Source organism: Martes martes, assembly GCF_963455335.1.
Source record: "Martes martes genome assembly, chromosome: 1".
In the NCBI taxonomy this organism is placed as follows: Eukaryota; Metazoa; Chordata; class Mammalia; order Carnivora; family Mustelidae; genus Martes; species Martes martes.
In genome coordinates, this window is record NC_137888.1 from 78692779 (window position 1) to 78705651 (window position 12873).

The following is a 12873-nucleotide window of genomic DNA, read 5'->3' on the forward strand; positions in this document are numbered from 1 at the left end:
TTAGATATTTTTAAAGGCCCCCAAGTGCCTTCAAGAAAGGTTGCTCCCAAGTCCATGGCCACCAAAAGATATGTAAATGTCTTTCTGCACACTTCCCAGCATCAAATATTCGTTTAATCTTTGTGAATGTGGGGTGCCTGGGTGGCTCAGTGGGTTAAAGCCTCTGCCTTCGGCTCGGATCATGATCTCAGGGTCCTGGGATTGAGCCCCTCGTTGGGCTCTCTGCTTAGCAGGGAGCCTGCTTCCCGCCCCGCCCCCCCACCTTGTGATCTCTGTCTTTCAAATAAATAAACTCTTAAAAAAAAATCTTTGTGAATGCAATAGATTGAAAATATTTTAAATTTATATTTCTTTGTTAGAAAGTTTGAGCTTTTTTAAAAAAATAAATTTGGCTTAAAAAAGTTAACGAGTTGAATTTAATAAAGCTTTGACAGCTGCTGAAGGAAGGCATTATTTTAATATGCTGAGCCTGATTTTAATAAAAACACCAGAGCACACATTTGCAAACGAATTCTTGTTCCTTTGAAATAGTCATTAAAATGGGCTCCACTGATGAGACCATTGCTTAAGACATTTGGGGAATTTTCTTATTTTTAATATATTCTCTGAAACCTTGTCTTCTGTTGTGGTGGTGGCTGACTCCACGGACTTTTGCCGATGGAATCGGTATTTGGAAGTTTAGGAAGTGAGATGATAACCCAAACTTAATAATGCCATCTTCCCTTCTCATTTTAAAATAGGATAATTATAAAGGAACTGCTCCTCCACCCTGCCCCCCCCCCCCGCCTTTTTTTTAAGTGACTTAAAAACTGTCTCTGAAGGCTGTTTACACAGAAACATTTGCTGAATGTTCCTTGTGTTTTTAGGTGCTGGGCTGTGGGCACTAGGCTGACAAATATGGAAATCTCACAATCTCCGCTCTCCATTCTCTTTGGAGAGAAACTGTCCCAGATAAGTCCTGAGAGACAGGTAGGGGGTTATAAATCTAGATAAGAAGGAGTCGGTCGGACAGAGTGGAGTGAAGGGTGTTCGGGCAGAGGGAATCACACATGCAAAAGGGCAAAGGCAAGATGGAATGTGGTGCTTTGACCAGAAATTTTGTAGGGCTGAGGTCAGTTGCCAGATCACGGTGTTGCTAAGACCTGATTCTGAAAGCTTAGGGGAGACTACTAGGGATTTTATAGCCCAGGTGTTTCATGATCAGATTTGAACTTACAAGGATTGATAGTGTTATCATCAGGGTGTGTGAGGGTAGGGTAGGAGCAATGGATGGAAGAGAATTAGTAGGCCAGTAATCCAGGGAAGGGGGGGTTTGGGCCCGAGCTCTGGGCACAAGGCAAAGGGAGGGAAATGTTACAGAGGACAAAGGAGAAGGAGGCGACTGAGAGCAGTGAGGGCCAGGGTTTCGGACTGGGAAGGTGGATGATGCTGGAACTAGTCACTGACCTAGAGGACATGGGGCCACAGGGAGGGGGTGATGAAGGGGGTGTGTAGGTTTGGTCATTCTCATTTTTGAGTTCGAGCTGCCTGTGGGCCATATAGGTAGTTGGTGGTAGAACCCAGGGGACAGACCAAGTCCAGGAACATAGATATGGGAGCTGTGAACATACTTCTCAAGAGAATTTGTGAAAATGTCTGGAGCCACGGCCGCCTGGTTAGATTTCACTTGGAGATGTCCTAATCCTTTCAGCATACTGCAGCTTCAGATTGCCCCTAACCCTACGCCGGGTGTTTTCGGCCCCTGGTTGTGCCCAGGTATAGCCATCCGTCCCTGTATCGGTGGACTCTAGGTTCAGACTGAAAGATAAGCTGTAACTGAAGATAGGGGTACCCCCCAAATCTAGAAATCTATTAAGCAATCAGAAATCATTTAAGCATCCGTCAGTAGGGAATTGAACAAACACGTTGGGGAAAGCCTGTGATTGTAGCATAAATTGCATCCTCTCTCTCCCCTGCTGAAAGCCTGCGGGTAACCCTTCTCTTTACTCTCGGAATGCAGTCCAGATGCGTTAAGAACTTGTGTGCTTTGACCCTGGCTTCTGTCCCTTCATCTTATGCCATCTTCCTTGTGTCAGGCTCCTTTCCTTTCTCAGGCACAGAATCACTTTACCGTCGTCAGCCCTTTGCTCATGGTGTTCACTGTGCCCAGACCAACGCCAGGACCAGGTCTGAAAGGATCTTGAGCCCAGAGCTTCTGTCTCCATGGAGTGGGGGGTTCACCAGTCCCCCAGCACACAGATGTGTTCTTATGCACCAACTTGGAAGCTCTCTGCACTTCACAGTCTGGGGATTTTTATGGAGGTTTCATTCTGTAGGCATGATTGATTCCATCATTGACGATTAGTGATCAAGCCAATCGCCAGCTCCCTCCCCTCCCCAAAAGTCTAGTTGGAGAGGGTCTGGTGGGGCTGAAAGTTATAACCCTCTCTGTAATCACTTGGTTGGCTCCCCTGACGACCAGCCTTATCCTTAGGGGGTTTCTACAAGCTACCACACTAAGGTAAATTCAGATGTGGTTGAAAGGGGCTTGTTAGGAATAGGAAGACACTCATCTGAGCGTTATGGCCTTGGAGCTTTCAGGAACTGGGAACAAAACTACGTATTATAACTAAAGAAGACCCCCTGGCTCTTATATAGGAAGTTACAAGGGCTGAAGGGACTGTGTACTAGGAACTAAGAACCAAAACCAAATAAATTTTTTATTATAAATCACAGGCCCTCACCAAAGGTCTTGGAATACATTCAGTTCCTAGGTAGTTCAGTAGTTCTAGTTAAACTGAATTTCCCTTAGCTTGGCCATCCTTGAAAAATCATCAATCCTTAGGTTCCACCCAGAGGTTTCCCTCTTTTGGCGCCCTGTGTATTGTTCACATGCTTTGCAGGTAGGACTCTGCTTAGAATTTGCCTTTGCAATTGGTAGTCTGCCCCAGGTTCGGGGATTTGGAAGTGGGGAGAGAGGAGCAGCTTGCCCTGAGGCTGGCTGAGGTTTCCCTGGGGAAGGAGAGGAGGAAGGACAAAGAAAAGGAGCAGAAGGTCAGAGACCAGACTGTGGGAGAGCCCTCAGAGCACATGTGTCCCGGAGACTTTTCAGGACTTTTTTTCCCTTCTGTCTTCACATCTTAATGACACCATCTATAACTGGGTACAATGTCTTCACTGTGTAAGACTGTGGGTTCTTTAACTGTCAGAAGTGAGTCTCTGGAGCTTCCCAAGTACAACTTATTTCCCGCGAGAGATCTGCATTTGAAATTGAGGTTTTTCTCCTTGACCTCTTAACCGTCCTTCTTCTTCTTTGTTCTCAGTTGGTTCGACTGTGCAATGAAGGAGCTCGGAAGATGGAAAGGACTGAAATGATGTACACAATTAACTCCCAGTTGGAATTTAAAATTAAGGTATTCTCTTGTTTCTTCATAAACAGATTTATTACCACTCTTGCTTAAATCTTATGTAAATAGAGAGAGATAGTTGAGGGCAACAAAGTGCATAGGAATTTGCTTTTCAAAGAAGGGCCATAAATTGACTGGAGAGGGACCGGACTGGCTGAGGGCATCGCAGAAGCTCCAGGCAGCTCTGCTCCTGCTTATGGTCACCAGATAAAGTTGCCTTTCTCCAGGCCACAAGGTTAGGTTTATCTAACTAGCACATTCCCTCACCCTGCCTCCTTAAATTTAGGGAAAAGGGTAGTAAAAAAAAAAAAAAAAAGAATTTTAGAATGGAAAGGTGATTTCATTACTATTCTCAAAGTGTCCTGCAAAACAACCAAAATCCATAAATTGTAGCTCGTGTTCTCCTCAATTAGGTAAAGACACTCCTCTTCCAGTCTGAAAAAAAAGAAAAGAAAAAGATTGTTAGTGGAGTGTTCTTTTCAAATTTGTTTTTCATCCATAATTCTTTTTAGGGTATGTGCTGCCTCTCACTGCTTGTTGATACTGTTTAGGAGTGGATGACAGGATGTGTAAAGAAGAAAATGACCGTTAATGGCAAATCTGGGTCATAGTCCTTTGTTGGCTCACAACTGAGTTCTACATGGATGTGGGCTTACACAGATTGTGGTTCTGTTGTATTTTGTAACTTGTAACTTTAATTAAGCAACTTAAAGTGACTAGTTGTATTTTTTCATAGTAAAAGTGCTCCTAAATTGCGTGGTAGATATCTGTTAAAGGGATCAGCATTTCATGGTCTTGTGTGGAGAGGAGATTTTCTGCCTTGCTGTTACGGTTGGAGGACCACTGGTTCAGTAGAGCTGTATGCTTTTATTTTATAAATGAGGAAAATAAAGCCCAGAGAATACTTAATTGTTAAAGGGGTCACTGGACTTGTGGTGGTGGAACCAGGCGGAGGGGCCTGTGTCTTGACTTGAAGATCATTGTAAACTCTCACCAGAACATCCTGACTACAACGGTTGAGAGGCAGGAACGTGACGCATAATTCTTAGAACAGAAGATGATGTGTACTCGTGAAAAACAAATGCACATATGCAGTTTGTCATAATGGCCTTCTACAGAAATTTATAGCCATTTCCAAACCCATCTTTCCCCCATCCCTCAAAGAGAAACTTGTCCTTCTTGGTAATTTGTTTCTAAGTATTTTAGAAAATATATCTAGACATCAAAAGTTTTATCTCCTCCTATTTGAAGATTATAAATTCCTAACCATTTTGATTTTTGAAGATGATAAATCCCTTCCCTGATCATTTTTCTTTTTTTTTTCTTCACTGAAAATCTGTTGGCTTGAGATATCTTTAAGCTCTGTTTCTCTAGAGCCCCAAATTAATTTGTAATTGAAAAATGCTTACCCCAAGGGTCCTTAAAAATAAATGATTAACATCAATTGAGTTCATGAATTTTGTGTTTTTTGTTTTCTTTTGGTTCAATGATTAAAATATTTGCAAACCTAAAGGAAGATATTCTATGTTTAGATTTACAATAAGACCCTTAATTCAGACTACTTAGGAATACATAAAATCTGAGGATCTTATTTCCATAGCACTTTATGGACAACAGTGGACATTTTTATTCAGTTCATTTTAAAGATGAGAAGCTATAGCTGTTTGAAGAAGTCAAATGATTTGTCCAAGCACATGTGTTGCTTCAACAAATTTTGTGAGCACTTTGTCTGTGGAAGGCAGCCAGAAAACCAAAACCTGATCCCTGCCCTCAGGAAACTTAACAGTCTACTAGAGGACCCCTGAAGTACACAGGAGTCTGCAACGTCTGCTGCTGTCACTGTGGATGGAAGACAATTGAGAACCTCTCTCCTTTCTTTAAAAAAAATTGTTTTAGAATTCAGTGATTCATCACTTACATACAATACTCAATGCTCATCATAACAAGTGCCCTCCTTAATGCCCATCCCCCATCTAGCCCACCCCCCCCACCCCACCTCCTCCCCTCCAGCAATCCTCAGTTTGTTCTCTATAGTTAAGAGTGAATTTTATGGTTTGATTCCTCCCCCACTTTTTTTTTTTTTTTTTTTTTGAGAACACTCTCAATGGGAAGGGGTGGTCAGCCCTGCCCATGAGGCATACAGGGCCTTGTGGGGAGCTAGTCGCATTCAGGCAAGGCTTCATACCAGAGGTACCTTTGAGCTGAATCTTGAAAGGTGAGTTAGGAAGGGTCTTCTAGAAGTAAAAAGGAGGAACAAATGCACAGGGCATGGCTTCGGCTGCTGTAGCCCAGCAGTTATATGCATCCAGTGTGGGTAGGCATGGGGTGCAGGGGGAGAAGGCAGAGCCAAGTAGTAAACAGCAGCTCATGTTGGGGGGCCTTATGTGCCAAGAGGAACAGCTGAGCAAGGTCATTTGGAAGCCACTGAAAAGTTCTAAGCAGGGAAGCGACACTTCAGCAACATGGGAAAGGCCTTTTGAACTTATTCCAAATACAGAAGTCATTAAAAAAAATTGGTAAGTTCATATATATATAAAATTTTAAAAAATTTCTCTATAGAAGAGAAAAATAAGACCTAAAAAAGTAGAGAGAAATAGCAAATTGGAAAAATATTTGCAACTCACATATAGACAAGAAGTATCTTCAGCGTATAAGCTCAGAGACATAAGAAAAAGTTAAGGAAAAAAAAAACCACTAGGAAATTACAAATTAGAAAATAACTCCAGCAGCTACTAGCTCTGTGAGTTTGGGCATTACTTTATGTCTCTGTTTTCTGAACCTTAAAATGGGACTGATGATAGTTACTTTCCCTTAGGGAGTTATTGTCAGGTTTAAATTAATTATGTAAAGGACTTGGAACAGATCTGATTGACAGTAAGCAAGTAGTAAATATTCAGATTGTCAGAATAGTTTCATAGTATGGACTCTGGGAAACAAATGGGGGGTTTTAGAAGGGAGGGGAGTTGGGGGCTATGGGTGAGCCCAGTGATGGGTATTAAGGAGGGCACATATTGCATGGAGCACTGGGTGTTATATGCAAACAATGAATCATTGAACACTACGTCAAAAACTAATGATGTACTGTATGGTGACTAACTTAACATTTAAAAAAAAAAAAAAAAGAATAGTTTCTTAGGCCTGGTAGGCATGTTGCAGAGGGATGAAGAGTGAGTAAGATGTCAAACTATTTCAACAGATTAGACTTTCTATCCAAGAATCCGGGCAGGAGGAAGGAAATGAGGGCTCTGGAGAAAAAGTTGGTCACCAATTAAGATCAGACACCAGTTTGTGCCTCAGATCCAAGTGTTTTTTCCTCTCAACCCCAGCTTTCTCTAAAAGTTGCCCCCACAGGGGCACCTGGGTGGCTCAGTGGGTTTAAGCCTCTGCCTTCGGCTCAGGTCATGATCCCAGGGTCCTAGGATCGGGCCCCGCATCGGGCTCTCTGCTGAGTGGGGAGCCTGCTTCCTCCTCTCTCTCTCTGTCTGCCTCTCTGCCTGCTTGTAATCTGTCTGTAAAATAAATGAATATAATCTTTAAAAAAAAAAAAAAGTTGCCTCCACAGAGTTGGGGAGGATTATTTTTTTGTCTTGTAATGGAAAGTTTGTCCTTACAAATAAGCACATGGGGAAGTTGAGGATGCCAGGCTAGACCATGAACCATAAATTAAGTGTAATGGAGTGGGGTGGTGTATTGGTGGGTGGATAGGTTTCCTGGTCATTATTTGGGGACTTTGCTAATAACTAGAAGTCCAAGATATAGTGGACAAATGCAGAAGTCTGAGGTATTAAAAAGTCTGTGCATTACAGAAGACAGTTTGGTGGCTTCTCAAAAAGTTAAAGTAGGATTACCATATGACCCAGCAATTCCACTGCTGGGTCCATACTCAGGAGAATTGAAGACGGTCATTCAAATGAAAGGTTTCATGTGAATGTTCACGGCAGCATTATTCATAATAGCCAAAAAAGTAGAATTGACCCCAATGTCCGTTAAGACAATAAGTGAACTGATGAATAAAATGTGCTGCATTCATAAAGTGAAGTAGTGTTTAGCCATAAAGAAGGATTAAAGTTCTGATACATGCCAACATTGAAGGTCCTGTATTCTATAACTCTGTTGATGTGGACTGTCTAGAATAGACAAATTTATGGGGTTAGAAGGTAGATTACTGGCTGCTAGGGCCTGGGTAGGAGAGAGGGGACAGAATGGAGAGTGACCGCTTACTGCATATAAGGCTTTATTTATTTATTTATTTATTTAGATTCAATTAGCCTACATATAGTACATCACTAGTTTCAGATGTAGAGTTCAGTAATTCCTCAGCTGGTGCTCATCACATCATGTGCCCTTCTTAATTCCCATCACCCTGTTACCCCAGCCCTCCACCAGTAACCCTCAGTTTGTTTCCTATAGTTAAAATTCTCTCTTGGTTTGTCTCCCTCTCTGATTACTTACCATTCAAGTAATGAGAATGTTCTGGAATTAGGTGGTGATGATTATTGCATTACACTGTGAATGTGCTAAAAGTTACCGAATTACATTTACACTTTAAAATGCTTAAATGGGGGTGCCTGGATGGCTCAGTGGGTTAAACCTCTGCCTTTCAGCTCAGGTCATGATCTCAGGGTCCTGGGATCAAGCCCTGCATCGGGCTCTCTGCTCAGCGGGGAGCCTGCTCTCTGCTCAGTGGGGAGCCTGCTTCCTCCTCTCTCTCTGCCTGCTGCTCTGCCTACTTGTGATGTCTGTCTCTCTCTCTCTCTGTCAAATAAATAAATAAATAAATCTTTAAAATGCTTAAATGATTAATTTTATCTTGACTAAAAAAATTATTCTTCGGCAACTCTTCTTTGTCTTGTTGGCCTATAAAATTAGTTCAGTTTTATGCAGAAGCTAGTTTTCTAAGATGCTGCTTAAAACCAAAAAGAATGAAAAGTCTTTTCTCCATAGAAATTATTTCAGGACTTTTAAGGAAATATTTTTGTTCATGTATTTCTTTTCTAGTGTTGGTTCTAGTCAGAGTTTCTTAACTAGGGGAACTCATTTATTCCACTGTGGATTGTCTGGATTCTTTTCTTTGGTCATTTTAGTAGTTTCTTCTTGAAAAAACAAAAATAAAACCAAAAAACCCCAAAAACTATTGAAATGAGTTTAATCTCCTCATAATAAATTTGGAAACAAACAACACTTATAATGCCAGATTTTTGCTTTCAAAAAAGCATTGACATCTTGAAAACTGCTGCTGATTTTAGATCTTAATTTTTGCCTCATGGAATGTGAGGAATCCATAAAAATCAATCTATTTTAAAAACTATATAGAATAAAAGATATACTTCCCTGTTTCCTGAACCAAGAACTGCTCTAGGGTGGCGTATACACTGAACCTTAGCCGAAGAACGTCCTCAGGGTATGCCGTAGGGTATGCCGTAGGCTTACACGCACTAGCAAGATAGCTCTTTGTTCTCCACAACTGCAGCCCTTCCGCGGGACCAAACCCGACATGTGATCCCTTGTGGTGACCTCTCGGGTGGGATGGTAGGGTCCTCCCGAGTTGTCTAAGCATCTCTCTGTTATCACCTTTTAAGTCTCAGCCATCCCATTTGGATAATTGTTTGATTTGAGATTTGGGGGCTGGAAACTCCATGAACTCCCTTAACAGCCAGCTTTGAAAGTTTGAGGTCAACCATAATCTTTCACCTTCCTTTTTAAACCTTCAGGAAAATAGTCTATAACTGATGAGCAACCTCCTTATAAAAGTCCCTTTATAAAATTAAAAAATACATATATGAACGTGTGTGTGTGTGTGTGTGTGTGTGTGTATGAAATCCTTTCTTAGCTTTCTTATTTCTTCTCTATACCCTCAGTTTCCTCTAGCTATTTTTAAATCACTGTTCCCTGAAAAGGATGGCCTTTGGTACTATTACAGCTATGTTTTATGTGTCCAAGGCCTTTTGCTTATTCTCTGGGTACAGTTTTTAAAATCAGATTTTTGGCAATAAGCACTTCTGATAACTTAAAAAAAAAAAAAAAGAACTCAAGGATAAGGATTATTCTGTAGTTTTGAGTTTTTTCAGTTGGAAACTGGGCACTGAATAAAGAAAAAGCAGTATGTAATTCCTTGGGTACAGCCTTTTCTATGAGATGAAGATGGATTGTTCTGGAAGAACATCGTTTGCATAATGAGAAAGTGGCCTGATGCTGTCAGGGATGAATTTCCATGAGGAAAACTACTATAAACTTAAGAACAGGTGTTCTCCAGACTATGACTAAGTAAATATCAGTAGACAAAACATAGTTTGTAGGGTTTTTCCTGTTGAATAAAATCCTTTTAGTTGATAAAGTGAATGCAGACTTTTTTTGTTTCTTGTAGCTACAGTTATCGGGTTCTGTTCTGTGATATTTAAAATAGCAGCAGTTTGGTACTGATAGATTTCCTTTTGAGGCTTTTCCGTTTTAAGTGACTCCCTGTCCATCTTTTGAGAGTTACGGAAGGGTAATAATTTTGGGCTGACCCAATAATATTTTCTCATTGAGTTTTAGTTGTCATATAAGCAAGTTAATAGTTTTTTCCATTGGGAAATAATTGTTCTTCTTTCATTTTCTCTTGGAGAATATACTGTACTTCTCTAATTATATTTCACTGTTATATACTTATAAAGTAATGATGTATACCATGATAGGTGTTGTTTGTTTAGATGGGAGTTTAACTTCCCCTTCAATAATCTTAAAAGGACTTTCATTTGGCTTCATACACTGAGTTTTTCTCCTTCTGTAGCCTTTTCCTTTAGTCTCCTCATCCCGGTGGTTGGTCAAAAGAGGTGAGTTGACAGCCTATGTAGAAGACACCGTGCTTTTCTCAAGAAGGACGTCTAAACAGCAAGTCTACTTCTTTCTCTTTAACGACGTGCTCATTATCACCAAGAAGAAAAGGTAAGCCATTTTGTGATGTTGCTGGCCGTACATCTGGTTTTAAAGCTCTGTAATTCAAATGTCCTTTAGGGTTGATTATCCTTTAAAAGCTTGTGATGTTAGACTTACAGTTTCTACGTGTGGAAGTAGCATCCATGTTTCACTTTCTTTAAATTTCATACCCAGCTGAGACTCATATCATTCCAGCCAACCTCTGTCTAGCTTTTCCGGTGTGCAAGCCGCTGTTCTGAGCATTTTACACATTTTATCATTGGATTCTCATGACATCCCTGGGGAGGTGGCACTCGTATTATTCACCATCAGCATTTTTCACACTTCTTCTGCCATAGAATTTTTGTAGAAAACACATCAAAGTTGCTCCAGTTGAGAACAAGCTGGGACACAATTCGAGTGTTTGTAACTTAATTTGAAACCCACTGCTCTTAATGGCTACTCGTCTGGGAATTCTCCCTGTGACTGGCAGAATGAGAGCGGTACACCAGTACTTCCTTCTGAAGGGGATAAAGTCAGTCAGCTGGGAGAGTGTTTCACACAGAAACACACACACACGCACACTCCCCTCAGCTCTTTTTTAAGATTTTATTTATTCATTTGAGACAGAGAGACAGAGAGAGCACAAGTGGGAGGGAGCTGCAGGCAGAGGCAGAGGGAGAAGCAGGCTCCCCGCTGAGCAGGGAGTCTGATGCAGGACTCGATGCCAGGACCCCGAGGTCATGACCTGAGCCAAAGGCAGATGCTTAACCATCTGAGCCACCCAGGGGCCCCAACTCTGTCTTTCTTTAGGGAACATTCTTCATCAAGTGTACTCAGTATCTTGTAGGATTGCAAAGTATTTTTTTACTAGTCCTTTGTAAACATTTCATCTTTTCTAGAGTATGAACTTAGAGAAACAACATAAATCTGTGGTATTTTTCCACATAGGAAGGCAATGATGGTGGGCTGAACTGCTGGCATAAAATAGGTGTAAGGGTAGTTCATGGGGTACAGTTTAGATAGACAAGGGGAAGAGAAACCTGGTAACAGTCCTCTATGAATGTATAAAATAAATGTGCAGGTTTGTCATGAGATAGTTTAAATTCTACTTCTGAGTTGCTGACATTTCAGCTTCAAAATTCAAGCTAAATTGAAACAGAGTATGAGCTTTTCTTTTTGCTTCTTTTAATTCGCCTGTATTATGAATTATTTCAGCTGCTTGGTGTCCAGCTGAAATGAAAATTATGTACAGTGTATCCTGAAAAGCCGTATTATGACTATGACAAATACTTAAAGATGCTATTTACTGTTTTTCATACTTAGGAAAATAGTGTTGCCATAACTTCAAGAAGAAATTATTTCTCTTACCTGGGACAGTTTCAGTAGTCCCGATAGCTAAGTAAATTTGATAAATAAAAATTGGAGAGGGATTATAATTTTGTATTTTTATGTTTATTTGGTTTCCTATGAGATAGCATGTTTTTTTGGCTTTCTTTGAGATGTTTTGTTTTTAGGAGAAAGTAATTATATATGACTCTTCAAATGCCATTACTCTGGACTTTTAACATCTTCCAGCTGTTGAAATATTTGTTCTGTCTCAGTGGACCAAAAGCTGGAACTAAACTTTTCATTTTCTTGATAAAATATACGTTGACAGGACGAAGGCGATCTTAAATATAAATGTAGCTTTGATTATGATTCCTTCAGTGAGTTCATGAAAACATTAAGGGTCTTTAAGCCAATATAGCACAACTTTTATTCTCAAATTTGTGTAGAACTACCCAGTAAATCGACTTTTTGAACTTGAAAATTAAGGTATACTCACTTCTACTCAGCCATGTGCTTTGCCCTCTACGGCGGATTTTGTCATTATAGGTAGTGTTGCGTTCACAGCTCTCCCACATTTATTTGCTCAGGTATGTTTGAACTTGTATTATTAGTAAGTGAAAGAAAAAAAAATATGTATGGCTCCAATGAAGAGGGCAACCTTGGTACCTATCTTTACCTTTACCAAAGTGGGATTCCTTTTTTGCCCTTCCCCATGAGCTCCTCATATTTCTAGGAGAATAGCACTGAAGGCTCAAGTTGTTTATGACCTGAATTCATGGTGACGGTGACAAGCAGACCGCAGAGACTTGATAAACAGGCTCGGTTAAAAATGTACAGCATGCGCAGCCGTATTTACCCTGTAGCTTCAAGGAGGCAACTGCAAATGCTTTGCATGCCAGAGGCAGCAGCGAAGGAGATACGACAGCTTTGAAGATGGCAATAATTTAGGCTTGGCTGCGAGGTACAGATAAAGGATAATTACCTGTGCCAACTCTGGAGGGCCGAGCCAGCCACCCACTGCCTAATTGTAATTCCAGGGTTCAGCCAAGGGGCTTAGCTGCTGGGTCTTCTGGGGGTTTCAGCCTCAGGGAGGCTCCTGGCTACCGGGGAAGACCGCCTGGGAGAGCGGTTCCTCTTCCTCCTCTGACCCAGTCTGGCAGCTGGTTTACGCTGAGCACGCTCCATAGATGGCTGTTGGTGCGGCCGCCTCGGCTCTGTGACCTGTGTGTTAGTACCAGGCTTGCAGAGCTGGTAGTGACTG

At 41.2% G+C, this 12873-nt stretch overlaps 1 protein-coding gene across 2 annotated transcripts in view; it reads left to right on the top strand.

The window, feature by feature from the left end:
• ARHGEF26 (Rho guanine nucleotide exchange factor 26) overlaps positions 1-12873 on the top strand; it is a 122302-nt gene that overhangs the window by 78398 nt on the left and 31031 nt on the right. For both annotated transcript variants that reach the window (XM_080819621.1, XM_080819622.1), the window contains exons 10-11: positions 3303-3392; positions 10156-10310. In XM_080819621.1, coding sequence (XP_080675747.1) covers positions 3303-3392; positions 10156-10310 — 245 coding nt within the window. The remainder of the gene's footprint in view (positions 1-3302; positions 3393-10155; positions 10311-12873) is intronic.